At 49.7% G+C, this 15,195-nt stretch overlaps 1 protein-coding gene across 3 annotated transcripts in view; it reads right to left on the reverse strand.

The window, feature by feature from the left end:
- Positions 1-5,098: 5,098 nt before the first annotated feature.
- GMPR (guanosine monophosphate reductase) overlaps positions 5,099-15,195 on the reverse strand; it is a 49,672-nt gene continuing 39,575 nt past the window's right edge. For all 3 annotated transcript variants that reach the window (XM_056332318.1, XM_056332320.1, XM_056332319.1), the window contains exon 9: positions 5,099-10,780. In XM_056332318.1, the coding sequence (XP_056188293.1) occupies positions 10,600-10,780 (181 nt within the window). In that variant the 3' untranslated portion in view covers positions 5,099-10,599. The remainder of the gene's footprint in view (positions 10,781-15,195) is intronic.

Raw genomic sequence — 15,195 nt, forward strand, 5'->3', positions numbered from 1 at the left:
GCTCACACCAGACCTAATTGTTTTTATACCATATTATGGGGTGCACCAAAAAGCTGAAATACGTTTAAAATAGCTTGAAACTTTTCTTGAATTTCCTTGAATTTTATTAACCTCTCAGCAGGCTACCAAATAGCTGAGTGGGTTTCTTCTCACAGTCACACTGCTTAGTTAGTGCTTATTTGTTAATATTTCTGCTCAGAGAAGTTGCTTAATCTTCCATATACTCTGCTCAGGGCACTTGCAATTTATTGTTTTGTTTCCTGTTTTGTTTTTAAGCTTTGATGGTAAAGGAATAGAAAGAATTACAGATTTTAGTTCACAGTCATACCACTATTTCCATACTTCATGTGTACTCGGAAGGAAAAAAAAAATCTCAAGTAAAACCATACGTATACACATTTGTGGTTAATAAGGAAGCAGGGGCTATTAAACTGACTGGATCTATTCAACTAACACTAAAAAAATATAAAAAATAATAATAATAAAAAAATATGTTTGGAGCAATAGGAATGTATTAGTTCTGTGCTTGTATTTCAGACTGAAGAATTCTGAAATAACTGGTTCTTTCCAAACAATTGTCCCTTTCCATGCTTTGGCTTTTGTAGGATGTGCAATACTTTACGTGCCAACTTAGACTCACCTGTGCGGTGTTAGCTAGATCTCATACCCACTTCTGATTTCCCCAGTCTTGTTCTTTTTTGAGTAGTTTCTTTCTTTCGACCTTTTTATTTCCCCTGTTAATAACTCCCTCCTGATCCCCCTTGCTCCCCCCTCCCCCCCCCCCCAAAAAAAAAAAGTAAGTAAAATACAAAACATATTAAGGGCCAAGCATCCCTTGCCCTGGGAAACACAAACCGGTTTTGTATTTGATGTTAAAAAAGATCCAGGAAGAAAAAAAAAAAAAAGAAAAAAGAAAAAAAAAAAAGTTGTATTAATGTTTGCGTGCCATCCAGGCGGAGGGTGGCACTCGGCCACGTGGTGCCCCCCGCCTGGACGGCACGCAGGCGAAACCTGGCTCCCACCCAGGAGAGAGGGGTCCCCCTGGGGACCAAGTCCTTTGCAAGGGGGGCTTTGCCTCTCCCCCTGGCACCAAGCGTCCCTTGCAGCGAGTCCCCATGCCTGGGAGGGCCATCCATCCCCGGCTGCGCGCTGAAACACCGCTCGCAGGCACAGGGATGCTGAGGCCGAGCCGGAGGAGGAGGTGTAGCCGCTGCTGCTGCGCGGCGGCCGCTTTGCAATAGTAACTGACAGTAGTTTTCTTTTCCTCTCTGGTGGTTTTTTTTTTTTTCTTTCTTTCTTTTTGTAGCAGGCTTTTTAGTTTACAACAAAACGCATACAATCACCAAGAAATTAGTCAGGGCAAAGAAAAATAAAACAAGAACCTCTTTATAGGGATTTCTAAAAAAAAAAATCTATCTATCTGTCTATCTATCTTATCTATCTATCTAATCTATATATCTATATATATATAAAATGACTGTTCCTTATAGTGTTTAACTTAGGCATTGTTTCAGTTTGTCTGGGCCACATCACAGGGAATTTGAGTTTGATGTCACTTACCTCGAGTCCTCTGGTCGAGACCCACATCGGAGTCACCGCTGACCTATTTTACCATTTCGTACGTTGCCCTGGGGCTTGCTTTCCCTCAGAGACACAGACCTCGGGAGGAGGGGACACACACACGTTCCTCTTTTTTATTCCTTTAATTCCTTCGTTCCATTGTCGCTTTGTTCAACCTGTCGTTCCCGTCATTTTCTCAGCATGGGGAAGTGACATCACTACTCTCTTTTCCCTTAAGTCAAGGAACATTTAGAAACCTTTCACACCTTTTACTCAGGGATGGGGCTGGCATATGTGTGGTACACTGATGTGACCAGAAGCAGCACTTTTACTGCTCCGGAGTAGGGATGTACAATGTTCGTGTCAAGTTTGGATTTCCTGCATCTCATCGTTTAAACTTTGTAGATCTCACGTAGATTGCAATACAAAAGCAGCAGGCTCAGTGTGAACCGTAGCTGTTGGTTATCACGAAAATTCACTCTCTGCAGAGATTTACTTTACTTTGAAGTGTGTTGCCAATAGTAAAAAAAGGAAACGGTGGAATTCTGTTAGTACTTGCAACTGCTAAAAACAAAAACCAACCTGGATCAAGGAGAGCGAATCCTCAGTATTTTCATAAACACTAACGGTGTTATGTCAAAGAGGGGCTCTTGGCGCAGTGCTCTGCGTGCCCTGGGACCCGGCTCTGCAAACACTTACACGCTTGCTCGGGGGAGGTCGGCTGGCCAGCAAGGGCTGCTCGGGCGCTTGCCCTGCAGCACGTGTGTAAATCGTTGTGAAACTGAAGCTTGGTTCAGGCAGGGCCAGATGTGACCTTAATCGGGCAGCTGGAAAAATCTTGGGATTCATCCAGGTTTGCCAGGTGGGCAGGAGGGATTTGGCCCGTTGAAATGTTTCTGCTGTCCCAGGAACTTTCACGAACGGCAAACCTGGACGTGAACTCGTACACATAATTTTCATGTCTTTCCTCCCCATCATCACAGGTAACAGCAGAGTCCGCTCCGGGCTCTGGCCAGTGCTGATGTGAAAGGCAAGGGGGGTGAACGCACCGCCAGAGTGCAGGCAGTAATTTCCTTTCCTCTGGTTTATCCAGCCCTCCCACCCCACCAAATCCTGCAATATGCCGCAGAATGAGAATTTGCTGATGCAGATACGCAGACGTGCACACACACACACCCCCAGACAGAAGTGTCTGTTTGCACACGAATAAATACGTGTGAATTTTTTTTACGCGTACGCCTACATGTCCACTTGATTCCCTGTCCTGAGGACAGCCTTGCTTTGTGTCGATAGGGAAATTCCAAACGCGTTGCACACCTCTACTCCAGAGTTCAATTTCTTTTACATAGACGACCTCGCTTCAGATGTGTTACCTTTACTGATAGGATCTTTTCTTGTAGCACTATACCTTGTGGGAATATTTTTTGATGTAAACCTAATTTGAGAAGCTTATTAAAAATAGAAACTTTTTTTGAAGCACTCACATTGAGGAGTACAGGTAATGTTTTAAAAAATTGCACAAAAGAAAAATGAATGTTGGAATGATTAATTCAGTGTTTGAAAAAGAGATGGCTCTGTTTGAACAGTGAGTTTCATACCTTGTTTGTAAAAAAAAAAAAAGTTTTTAAATACAAAAGCAGAGAAAGGTTGAAAGTTACATGTTTTTTGTATATAGAAAATGTCATGTCTAGATGATCTGATTTGTATTGGCTTTGGCCAGGAAGAATTATTACTTAAAAGGCTCTTAAAGAACAACTGTGCTTAATTTTCTGTTCGTATTACATGGGTCCCGTTTCTGGGGAATGGAGTCACGCTTCACACTGTTTATTCCTGTGCTGAAAACACACCTTGGAGCAGCAATTCTCGAGTGCAGCTACCGGGCACTTCAGAGGGTGGCTGCGGTGCAAACCTGGAGCTTTGCTCTCCAGCTCCACTTTGGCTTTAAGTCTCTCCCGCCCGCGCCGAGGGAGCTGCTGGCAGCGCAGGGCACGGCTGGCTCCGAGGGAGGCCTCGGCTGTGCCCTTCGCGGCCGCCCCGGTGCCCGAGCCCTGCCGGGGATGGGGCTGGCAGCGCCGCAGCAGCCGCCCCGCGCCGAAGCCGCTGCTGGCCGAGCGCGACCTGCTTGGTTCCTGCCCGAAGCCTTTCGGCCCCCGATTTTCCTCTCCCTGGGATGCTGCTCCGTGTTTTTTCAGCACTTCCTGTTGCAGACGAAACCCAAAGAGTATAACCCTGAGCAAGAAGTGCTTGTAACAAGGGATCCAGGCCCAGCGCTAGCAGCAGCGATACCCGCGGTGAGCCGGCCGTCCCCACACGGCTCTCAGGGCCGCGGCGCAGCCTGGCACACCAAGCGCGGTTCCAGTCGTGGTCTTGACTGATGGCGAGACCGGTCTTTTTCAGAAGCCAAAAGGAGAGGATCCCGAAGCAGTTTCTGAGGAGAGGGTCCTTCTCCTGTCCAAAGATTGAGCTGGGCAGCTGGGAGTGGGCGGCAGGGCCGAGTAGGTGAAGTCTGGGGCTGCGCCCGTCCCCTCCCCAGAGGTCGCGCAGGCTCGGGCTCCCGCGGGCACAGGGGGCAGAAGTACTCGCCCTGGCCAGGCGGCCCCCCCAGCGCTCAGAAAACCAGCCCCAGTTGTGTTACGATGAAGTGCTTTCAGCCAACAGGTAGTATTTATACAATAACAGTCTCTAAGGTTTCTGTAGTTGTTTTTTGGGTTTTTTTTTCCTTGTCGCTAGCTGAAAGGACTTAAGTCTTCCACTGAGGATTTTATGGAGGCTTCATCCAAGGTTGTTTCTTTTCTGTTCGTTCCTATTTTGAGCAGTCAAAGCTCCTGTGCCCTTTCCCTCGACCACGCAGTAGGTGTGCATTGGAAGTGGTGTTTGCGGCGAGTTAAGTCACCCGTTGAAGCTGTCGTTGCTGTACTACGGGAATGCTGATGCGCAGAAACCCTGGGGCACGGGGCCGTGGGGGACCACCGGCCCCCCGGGCAGCGCCCGCTGCCCCCACACAGTGGCCGGCCGGGGCCTCCCACCCTGGCGTTGGCTCGAACAGTCCAGGGCGCGCGTGCCACCCCTCTGAACGGGCGCTGCGGAACGCCGGGCCGCCAGTCGGGTGCGGGTCCGTGTAGCCGAGGGCAAAACGGGGCCAGGGGTGGCTGCGGGTGGCTTGGTCTGCGTCTGCTGTCTGGCCATGGGGCCGGCCGCTTCGCCAAGTGACTAATCCGGTAAGGCATAGATACGGCTCTTCACGACAGTCAGCTAACGTTGAAACTCACTAATGTATGTATTTGCTCTTTTTTTTTTTTTTTTTTTTTTTTTTGAATAATATATTAACTTGTTGAACACTGTTCTTTTTGCAGTGTTACAAAAAAAAAAAGGGGGGGCGGGGAGGGGGATTTCCCAACCTTTTTTCAGTTTCGGGTGAGCTACTGAAAATCGTTTTGTACTAGCTATGTCACCGCTCCCGGCAGCCGGCAGCGGCGCTTGGCCGCGCTGGGGTAAGTTTCAGCCATTCTACAGCAGTAGTTTTTAAGGTTTTTGTTGGTTCTTTTTTAATTTTATTTTTAAATCGGCTGGTATTACTAATGAGGGTTGTTGCAAATCACACTTCCAGTGTAGTTCCTGGTGTAGGCCCAGTAAAAGGGATATCGCAGCTTTGTGTTGGGGAGAAATTGAGCTGACATGGCCAGTACAAAGGAGAAATAGGGAGGGAATAACGTTTTGCACCTTATTGAAAAGAGGAGAAGATTTTAAGTGCATACAGACATAGTTAAGAGCTTTTATTGTGACAGGAGAACTTTTTTCCATATGCGTGCATACTCTCTGTAATTCCAGTGTAAAATATTGTACTTGCACTAGCTTTTTTAAAACAAATATTAAAAAAAATGGAAGAATTCATATTCTATTTTCTAATGGTGGTGTGTCTATTTGTAGGATACACTCGCGTCTGTTTATTGAATTTTATGGTCCCTTTCTTTGATGGTGCTTGCAGGTTTTCTAGGTAGAAATTATTTCATTATTATAATAAAACAATGTTTGATTCAAAATTTGAACAAAATTGTTTTAAAGAAATTGTCTGTATACCAGTACAAGTTTATTGTTTCAGTATACTCGTACTAATAAAATAACAGTGCCAATTGCAGACGCGTGTTTCGTCTTTGTGAGTTATGACTGAACGGGAACGAGCTTTCCTAGGGATGTAATTTGCCCAATTTAATTTCCTCCCTCCCCTGGCAACGCGTTGGAGAGCGTTTGCTTTTGATTGTGACAACGCAGAAACGCGCATGTACCCAAGTGTGGCCATAAAACTGTCTCCAGACCGTCAGAGTGAAGTTCTTTATTGCGTAACAAAAACCTTTCTATTTGCAACTTTCCAACATTTGAAACGATGGTGCCATGCGGGCCGGAGGCGTCGGGCACACGCAGCTGCCGCAGGGCAGGGACGCAGCGAATGCTCATCAGCTTTTTGGCCGATGACATAGAAGCGCTTCACAGTTATCGCAGGCAACACCAACGAGGTTTGGACTCTGATTTATTTATTTATGTATGAAAACGTCAACCAGTAAACATTCTGTCAAGGAAATGCCGGGGAGGGCTCACTTGAACATCTGCATGACCACAGGTGAAGCGAAGGCTGCAGGGGGGGTGGTCCACACTGTGTTGGGGGGTGCGGAGCTGTGCCAGCATCTAACCAGGACACGGCTGGGCCCCTCCGCCCCGCCGGGCAGCTCCCAGCCGGCAGCAAAGGGCCCGCTCCTGCGCGCCGGCTCTGGCTGCTGCAGAAGGCAAACTGCTGGCCTTGGGCCTCGGGGGTTTTTTATTATTATTTTCTACACAAGGAAGGCCAAACATGGGGATATAAAAGCCCTCCTGGCTCCAACAAAGAACTTTTGGTAGAAAACATACTGGCGACTAACGCAACATCCCTGGGGTGGAGGGGTGGGAGGCGGTGGTGGACAGACGCGGTGCCTACCCTGGCAGAAAGCTGTAGCACCAAGGCTGTTCCAGCAGCGCAGCTCGGGTGTAAGCTAGGGCGTGCTCGGTTCAGGAACGGCTCCAAGCTCTCATCACGCCCCTGACTGAAGAACACCGGCCCCTGGCCCGGCGCGGCGGGGCTTGGCTAATGGCTGCTGTGTGTCTTGCTCGCCCCCATCCCTCCTCCCCTCACTATTGACCAGCTGGGAGAAGATACAGGCACACTTTGTATGGGAAAAGCTCCTCCAAATAGAAGCGGAGGCCCCTCCTGCCCCTGCTTACAACTCTTCACGGGGTGGCCCCCTCCTACATTCAGCCCCCCATGCCCTAAGGGGAGAAGAAAGCTGTGCGGAGGCGCTGCACAGAGGCACACAGCCAAAGCCCCTGGCCCACGGCTGGCGGGGCTGTGAGCAGCGGGGGAGGCGCACAGCCCCTGGGTGGGTGCACTTGTTCCTTTCAGAGAACGGAGACCTGTGTGGCTTGTTTTGCATCTGGCAGGACGCTGGCTGAAGGCCCACACTCCTCTAACAGGCTGGCCTGATGCCCACGAGGGCTCTACGCGTGCGCTCCTCACAGTCACCACGCAGTCACTCGGCCGTAAGCCAGGACCTTCGTCCCCAAGTAGAGCTCAGGTAAGCTGGGCTGCGTGGGCAGGAGGGCCAGCCTGCCCCTCCACCAACCACGCCGCTTCGAGGTGACTCCAGAATGTGACTGGGGTGACGGGGACACTGTGGGTCCTTACGGTGCCAGAAGCCAGAGCTGGACACGCTCAGCAGGGGTTGCTTTAATGACGTAATGCTGCCCTTCTCAGCATCCCTGCCTGTAGGTCTTTGGTATGTTAAACTAAATCACTGCGGAACCTCAGCGTTGCTCTTGGGTGCCCAAGTGAAGAATTGCCAGGCTGGGGGAAGCGGGCATGACCTTGGCCTCCAGGGCAGGCTGTCACACTCACAGCGTTCCTCTAGACGGGATGGGACCGGGGTGGTAGGGTTAAAGAAGACCTGGTTATGCAGAATCACTCAACACTTAAGAACTTACAGATTTCATTTCCCCCAGAAGGACACCAAGTAACGGAGCACCTGGTTAAAACGTGCAGGTGAGGTAGAGCCACAAATGGCATGTGGCGTTTGTCGGTGGCTGTGGTCTCTGCTCAGCCCACCCTGCGAGGCACAGCGCGCCCTCAGCTCCCGCTCTGCCCGTTCCTTGTGAGAGCAGCAGCGGGCTTGAGCAGGGCACAGCACCTGGGGCTGCGTGAAGGTAAGGGCAACTACTACAGCACGGGGCTGGGTATTAAAGGAGGGCTCAAACTCCTCTTTTTTCCATTTTCCTGCCTGCCTGAGAGCTAGACAGTGTCAGTGGTGAGCACTGACATAGTTGAGGGTTATCCCTGAACAAAACTCACAACGCTGGGTGAGATGCAGACATGCCACCAGTGCTGCCCTTCTGCAGCCCATTTCTCTCTCCTGTTCGCTTTCAGAGACAAGGAGAAAATCGAATAGAAAGGAAACATGCTGCTTATCAAAATGATAGTAAAAGCCACTATCTAGAAAACCAAATGCCCTAAGTCAAAGCTTAATCGGTAACTATTCTTCGTGTCAATGTCATTCACAGCCTAGAGAATTCAGGGGGACAACTCACCATTAGCCTATCCCCGTCCTTTCCTACTAGTCACTGGTCGGTCAGAGGTACGTGCGGAAGGGGAAGGAAAGCGGGTGCAAGAGTGGCCACGCTCACCACACCTGCGGAGAGGCAGCCTCCCCTCGCCCCAGCACCTGCCCTTTGGAAAAGAAACTATTCCGAAGGCATTTCATGAAGCTGCTCTGTTCAGTGTGCGTGCGATCTTTTAAAAAAATGTTTACAAATATATATATATATATTTATATGTATATGTTTCTTAAATTCCATTTAGAAATGTAGCTAAAAAAAGTAGAAAAGCGCTAGCGGGAGTGGGCGTGAGACCAGCAGGCCGCTGCCCTTCCCACGCATGAAGGCACGAGCATGGAGACACACCTGTGGTCAGGCCTGCGCCGCGATGGTCCAACCCCACTCCTGACGGAGGTGTTCCTTTGCCTTCGTCCCCCGCCCTTCCCAGCATGTGAATAAAGGAACAGTGACCACCCAGAGCCGTGCTGATCACAGCAGCAGTACTGCCTGTACCCTGGGAAGCGCAGGGAAGCGCAGTATGTGGCACACGGTGGGGGTTGTGGGAAAGAAGCCTGGCATCTTCTGAACGTGATGCTCCCAGGCTGGAGGGAACAGAGATCAGGTCCTTCACGACACAGGGCCTGCTTCTCCTCCACGTTCAGGTTCCTTTACAATATGTGGGCAGGACAGACGGTCCTTAAAGCCAGCACAGGCATAACCTGTGCTCACGTTAAGGCCCTTATTCACCTCCGAAGCAGAGGAAGGAGTTACACCACAAGAATTACGTCCTACATGTTAGGTGGAAGACATGTAAAAACCCAGGGTATTTAGGAGATATTCTGTGCTTTTTCTAATGTGCACAACCCACTGCAGAATCCCCAGGGATCAGCTTATGGCCTTGATTTGCTCTTCACTGTGGTCAGTTGTACCAATCCTTGTGCATGGCTTTTTGAGCAGTCCAGCATATGAGTTTAATTCTAGAGTTTCTCTTTGCTATTCCTCTTTCTACAGATCACTCCTTTCCTTTCCAAAGGAAGCCTGCCTCTTTCCACAGATGTCTACAGGAGGAGAAAGCAAGAGTCTGAAGTACTGGAGTACCATCAGCTGTATTACAATCCGAGCAGCACTTTAAAGTAAGTGGCCAAGCATTATTAATTCATTGGTGCTCACTTTCCCATCATTTATCGTAACGAGCTAGTGTGGTATTCACATGGATGCAATGTGTATTTCCAAAGAAATTTCATTGTGATTTAACAATTAATTAGTGGGACATTACACTTTATTAAAGTGTTACCCAGAGTCTTAAACATTCATTACTGCCTTTAGAGCAAATGCTTTAACTCCATCTCTGCCTACCAGCCTCCTGCAATCAGGCTACTCTGCCAAAGCGCTCTTCCGCTTTTCATGGTGTCAGAGACTGCCAAGGAGCGGTACCAAATGACCAAAAGTGAATCTGATCCCTCCGGCCTCATCCACCTGGCCACAGACAACGCACAGCACAGCATTTTTACATGTTTGCTAAATGGGTATCAACAGGAAAGGGGACAGAGAGGGCTGCAGAGAAACCCCTCCTTGGTGGGGTTACTGTTGCTGAGTTTCAGTGTCTTAGAGATCTGTTCACAGAGAGCAGGCAAAAGCAGGAACCCAGGGAATTCAGTAACTGCATGCACGGATAAGCAGGCAAGCGCTGAGATGTTTTCTCCTGAATGATCCCCACAGATGGGGGTAGGGGGACAGCACGGGTTTGCTACATTCAGTGCCGGCTGCTCTGAAAAGGGAAGTCCCCCCTTGGATAGGGAGATTGAAGTAAGAATGGCAGTACCAGCCCTGTGAACTGAGAGTGAGAGATCCGGCGCGTTTCTCATCCCAGCCCCCAGCAGCCAGGCCTCATGCACCATCCACCTCTGGCGCTCTGCAGGCTGGCAGCCGTGCCACAAACATCCATTCTTTTGCCAGAACAAAGATAAAGAGAATTTGATTTTTGATTTCTCCATGCAATTGCTTGCACATTTTTCTCTCCCAGCCTGTAATTTCTGGAGGGGGCGCTGCCAGAAGCAGTGGCAGCTAGCAGGCCACCCTTAGAAAAGGGGATGCATGTATGTATGCAGGAGTAACAGCCATGTCTGCAAGCCAGTTCCTTGTTAATTGAGGTTCAGCGGCTATTTATCAGAGGGGGGGAAAACAGGTGAAGAAATGTTGATTAAAAAATAAAAAAGGCACAACAATGAAACATGAGGCTGTTGCATTTTGAACCAACAGCGCTGTGTTAATAGCACAACCTTCCTCTTCCAGATCTCAGCCACAGGCCCTCACGCCGTCCTGAGAGAGGAGAGTTTGCCACTAACACAGTATGGAGGAGAAAGCAAAAACCAGCAGCCCTTCCTGCTCCTCACCCCCACCCCTCGCTCTCAGCCCCCCAGTCCTGGGCTAAGAGAAGACCTGGCTGTGCTGCTGGGTGACCCGGATAAACGTCGTTCTCCTGCTCAGTTCCTTGAGTTTGGCAGCTCCCACATAGGTGCAGGTGGAGCGCAGCCCTCCGAGGATGTCCAGGATGGTGAGTTCCACGTCCCCTCTGTACGGTACCTCCACAGTTCTGCCCTCCGAAGCCCTGGAGAAGACAGCGGTTACTGCATTTATGTCTAGATGCAAAACATAGTAGCGTTTACTGGAGTAATGTGGAGCTTAATGCTCTGCATGTTGCAGTTCACAAACCTTCCCCCAGCTTTTTCTTGCTTGTGTGCCTATTGCTACCTGGTGCTCGCAAGCACTGAAATGCCTCAACTCCAGTCACCGCCAATACTGGGAAGTAGAAGCAGACCAGTCTCGTAGATGCCCCAGTATCCCACGAGTGTATTTACAGATCTGCCCCTTCCTCCCCTCCACCATCTGCCTACAAGCAGGTGAAGCTGACGGGTTTATTGACAGGTCAATTTAACCTTGAGAGCTGCAAACTTTAAAGCAGAAGGAACGTCCAGGCTCAGTCAGCTTACAGAAGGGTTGGAGGGGGTTCTGAGCAAGCACCGCTCAGCACAGCTCGGCAGAGGCTTCACAGCCCCTGGGCGCTGTCCCACATCGCTGACCAGACACAGATGGAAATGCTCTGGCTGCCTCCTACCAGTCTCGTTCTCCAGAGCCCACGGAGAAGGAGTGGGAAACCTGCTACGGAAACCTGCTACGGAAACCTGCTACGGAGCTGTCCCCTGAAGCCAAAAGGTGAGCACAGTTCAGAGCCAGGCAAAAAGGCCAGAAAAAATGGCAGTGCTGTGAATACTACGTACAGCCGCACGCAGCACTGACCCGCACTGTTCCCAAAAGCACATGTGAAGAATTACACGGTGGAAGAATCCAGGCAAATAACTAACTTTCCTCTTCGGCCTTCTCCAGCCTCGTGCTCAGCAGTTCCTCCTGCAGCAGAGTTCCCCAGTACCAGCTGACCTCCCCAGGCTTCAGAGCAAGCTTGTTCTGCACAGCACGCTAGCTCCTTTGGGAAGGCAGGCCTCGGGAAGGGAGGTCTGAACACATGTGGAGGGGAGAGGGGATTGCTCTCCTTTTCCCCTACAAAATGGAGGCAGACATCGCAGCAGGGACCTATCGTTGTAAATGTGTCTTTATTTACTTGGCCCTTAAACAAGTTGTCTAGGGGATACTGCAAGAAAGAAAGGGCCCGTCTGTTCGGAGCCTGCATTTGCAAATCATTAACAACAGCACCAGCAGCTGTGTGGAGGTACTTCACCGTAAGCCTGGCCGTATTTCATCCTGTTAGTTTAAATGTGAGGTCAAAGACCAAGGGAGATAATAAAGGGGAAGTGTTAATACGCCATGTGAGTAAGGAACCATGATTAATCTCCCTACCTCTGATGAGTAATTGACTCTTTCTTGAAACTCCTAAATAAAACACTGTAATAAACGGTCAATGTATGTACCGCTGCCATCTAGCAGACTGCACGGGGCTCAGAGGTCTGCTGTAGGGTCTGTGCTGCTGGGAGCTCACAGGCTTTTATTTTCCTGCCTGCAGGAAGAGAAGGCCTGGCCCACAAAATGAAACAAAACTAGTCACCCTACCATTCTGCAGAATGGGTTCCAGCCATGCCCACCCCTTCCAGTCAAAGTTAGGAGAATCAGCCCAGGCTCCAGGGAGCTTCCCGCGAGACTGGGAGAGACAGTGCACTATGGCTGGGATTTGGGGAAACCGGTGTGAATTTCACCTACCAGATCCTGCCATCTGAAGAGCTCTGCATGCTGTACTGGGCAAGAAATGCAGGGTTTACTGCATTCATGCATGACTGCCCTTTCAGTTCATGCATGAGAGTCCGAATTATTTATGCATGAATGCCCCATCAGTTCGAAGGCGAACGCCCTGTTAATTCAGCCCGAGCATGAGTGGGGCAGAAGCTGCAGGGGTTTGATAGCACAGAGACAACTGCAAACAAGGGCAGCCCCAGTTACAGTGGTTCAACAGACCTCCAGAGATGGGAACATCGCTCCCAAGAGCGTGAACACTTGGCGGTCCTTTTTTTCAGAGCAAAATTACAGAAGTGTGGGACACATGCAACCACTGCCCCTGGGATGTCCGTGCAGTGGCTATGGCGGCGTTAGGAAGCTGGAGCTTGCAGGATGCTGCTTTTGGCTTTGGAGACCAAAACCTACAGAAGTGGTGAACACCCTCCATCAGAGCCCCACAGCTCTGACAGCCAGGCAGTTGCTACTGCTCCTCTAGTATCAGCCGAGAAGCTGGTGGCATGTCCTATTGATCAAGGAGTAACCTACAGATAACCATACTGGGGGAAGCATGCGGGAAGAGAGGTGTGAGATTAGCTCCACAGAAAATGTTGAGAGTCCGGTTTCATGTTCATCCTTGGAAAAAAAGTGTCAAAAAGGGTTGAAAATTCTCCTGCTGGGGATAACGGATGTTCCAGAAGGAAAAGGTGGAGTATAGGGTGAAGTGGGACAGAAATCTAGAGCTGTGAGTTAAGCAACTGCAAGCACAGCAAAAAGGCCTGAGCTCAGTTAATGTTACGGCTGTGGAACGTGCCCCAGGAGTGTGTGAACACCATTCCCCACCCCCATTCTGGATGTGTGTGAAGCCCCACAGCTACTGAACTCGTGACCCTATCGGAACCTTCAGCAGTGGTGTTAACTTCTGCTTGTACAATCTTAATCATCGCGCTAAAGCACAATGAATAACTTGGAACTGCCAAGTTCTTGGTTGGTTGTTTTGAGGGGACAAGGCCTAAAATTTGTAGCAAGAATTCAGATGATGATGATGTTCACCTTCAGAGAGGTGAGGGTGGAGTTTGCAATGGGTACATATGCACACTGCTGGGGCTTTCTTGGTTAAGTGTGTTTTGCACAAACGAACTGCTCAGACTGCTGCAGTATTGACCTCCGTGGTCTTGTCCACAGGGGTGAGGGGGTGAAGTCTATATTCAGGTGGTGAGTGTATATTCAGGCTGCGTTAATCTCTAGTCCCCACGGGAAAGGGGCAGAGTTTGTAACAGACAACATATTGCCCAGACCGTGCTGATGAGTGCCCTGGTTCCCAGGGGGAGTGGGTGGAATTTTAGTAATGCACACGTTGGCGCACCACTGACCACTGTGTCTGTGCCGGGGGTGGGATCTGTGATGGGTATATAACCAAACCGTGACGCTAAACCCCTTTAACATGGGTGTTCATGTTACTAAGTGTACTGTTAACAGTATTAATTCCTGCCGCCTGGTCCAAAGGAAGGAAAAGTGGACTCTGTAACTGATGTACATTAAGACTGTGATGATACTAAAAGAGTCGATAATGGATTAACATTCAAAGAGTTCTTTGATATGTGCCTTGCAGAGGTGTGGCGTGCCATATAAGCCATAAATTGCTGGGCTTGCTGCATTCCTGTGAGTGCCAGATTAGTTCATGCACGAGCCCTGAATAAATTAATGCATGAGTGCCCAGCTAATTTATGCATGAATGCCAAATTAATTTTTGCCTAAGCACACAATTAGTTCATGCATGCATGCCCAAATAATTTATGCCCAAGCACCCTGTTAGTACATGCATGAGCACCCAGTTTGTTAGTGCATGAGCACCCAACTGTTGCACATGTGGGTGCTGTGTTGGGCATATACAGTAGTTCGGGTAGCAAGGGCTGCCGGGGTGACCTGTGTAGGAGAAGGCCATCATCTGCTTCATGCCAGGTGCAGAGATGGTCCCACCTAGCTCTGAAAATGGTGTAAGCCACCAAAACTTCAGCCAGGAGAGCACATGACACCTCTGCTCAAGTTTATTTAAGGAACAGCAGCAGCCACTGGGAGAGGAGACACACCTGTGTAGAGGAAGTGCAGAGGAATTATGGAGGAATGAAGCTGGGTTAATTAACATTGATAACATAGAGCTGTGGGCTGGCTTCAGGGGCGGTGGGTTGGCTGGTGTGGATAAGGTGCAGCTGTGGCTGGTTCCTGCTAAGTAGTTAAATAGTTCTAAGGGGTGTGGAGGAGAAGGACCAAAGGAAGAGGAGCATGGGATGAAGAGAGACCTGGAAGAAGCAGAAGGAAGAGAGAGTGCCCTGGATGTAGGAGAGACAAGGAGAAGCCCTGGGAGAAGAAGGGGGCCCAGATGAGGAGAGGCTGGCTGGAAGAAGAGCTGGGATATGGAAAGAATCCTGACACAGCAGAGGTGAGAAGCAGGGTGGATTGGCCTGAAGAGGATGAAGAAACATCAGAGACAGTAGATGAACCGCTGAAACCTTGTGGGGGATTGGTGGCTGTGCTGGGGCAAGGTGTGGGAACTTCTTATTGAATTTAAGCTGGTATGGGATGGTAGAAGCCTTGTTGCAGCCAGCCAGTTTTGATAGTGCTGCAACATACCTGGATGTGCCTGAGGAGACATGCGAGGAGACATGCAGCTGGAGATCCACCCTCACAAGGAGGTGCTCCTTGCCAAAGGTGTGCACTCCCAAAGGGACTGTAGTCCCTGCATGACCTATGCCAGAGCAGGGATGGCTGAAAAGGGATTGTGGCCTCCACACAACCCAGGATGGA

Source organism: Falco biarmicus, chromosome 3 (assembly GCF_023638135.1).
Source record: "Falco biarmicus isolate bFalBia1 chromosome 3, bFalBia1.pri, whole genome shotgun sequence".
NCBI classification, from domain to species: Eukaryota; Metazoa; Chordata; class Aves; order Falconiformes; family Falconidae; genus Falco; species Falco biarmicus.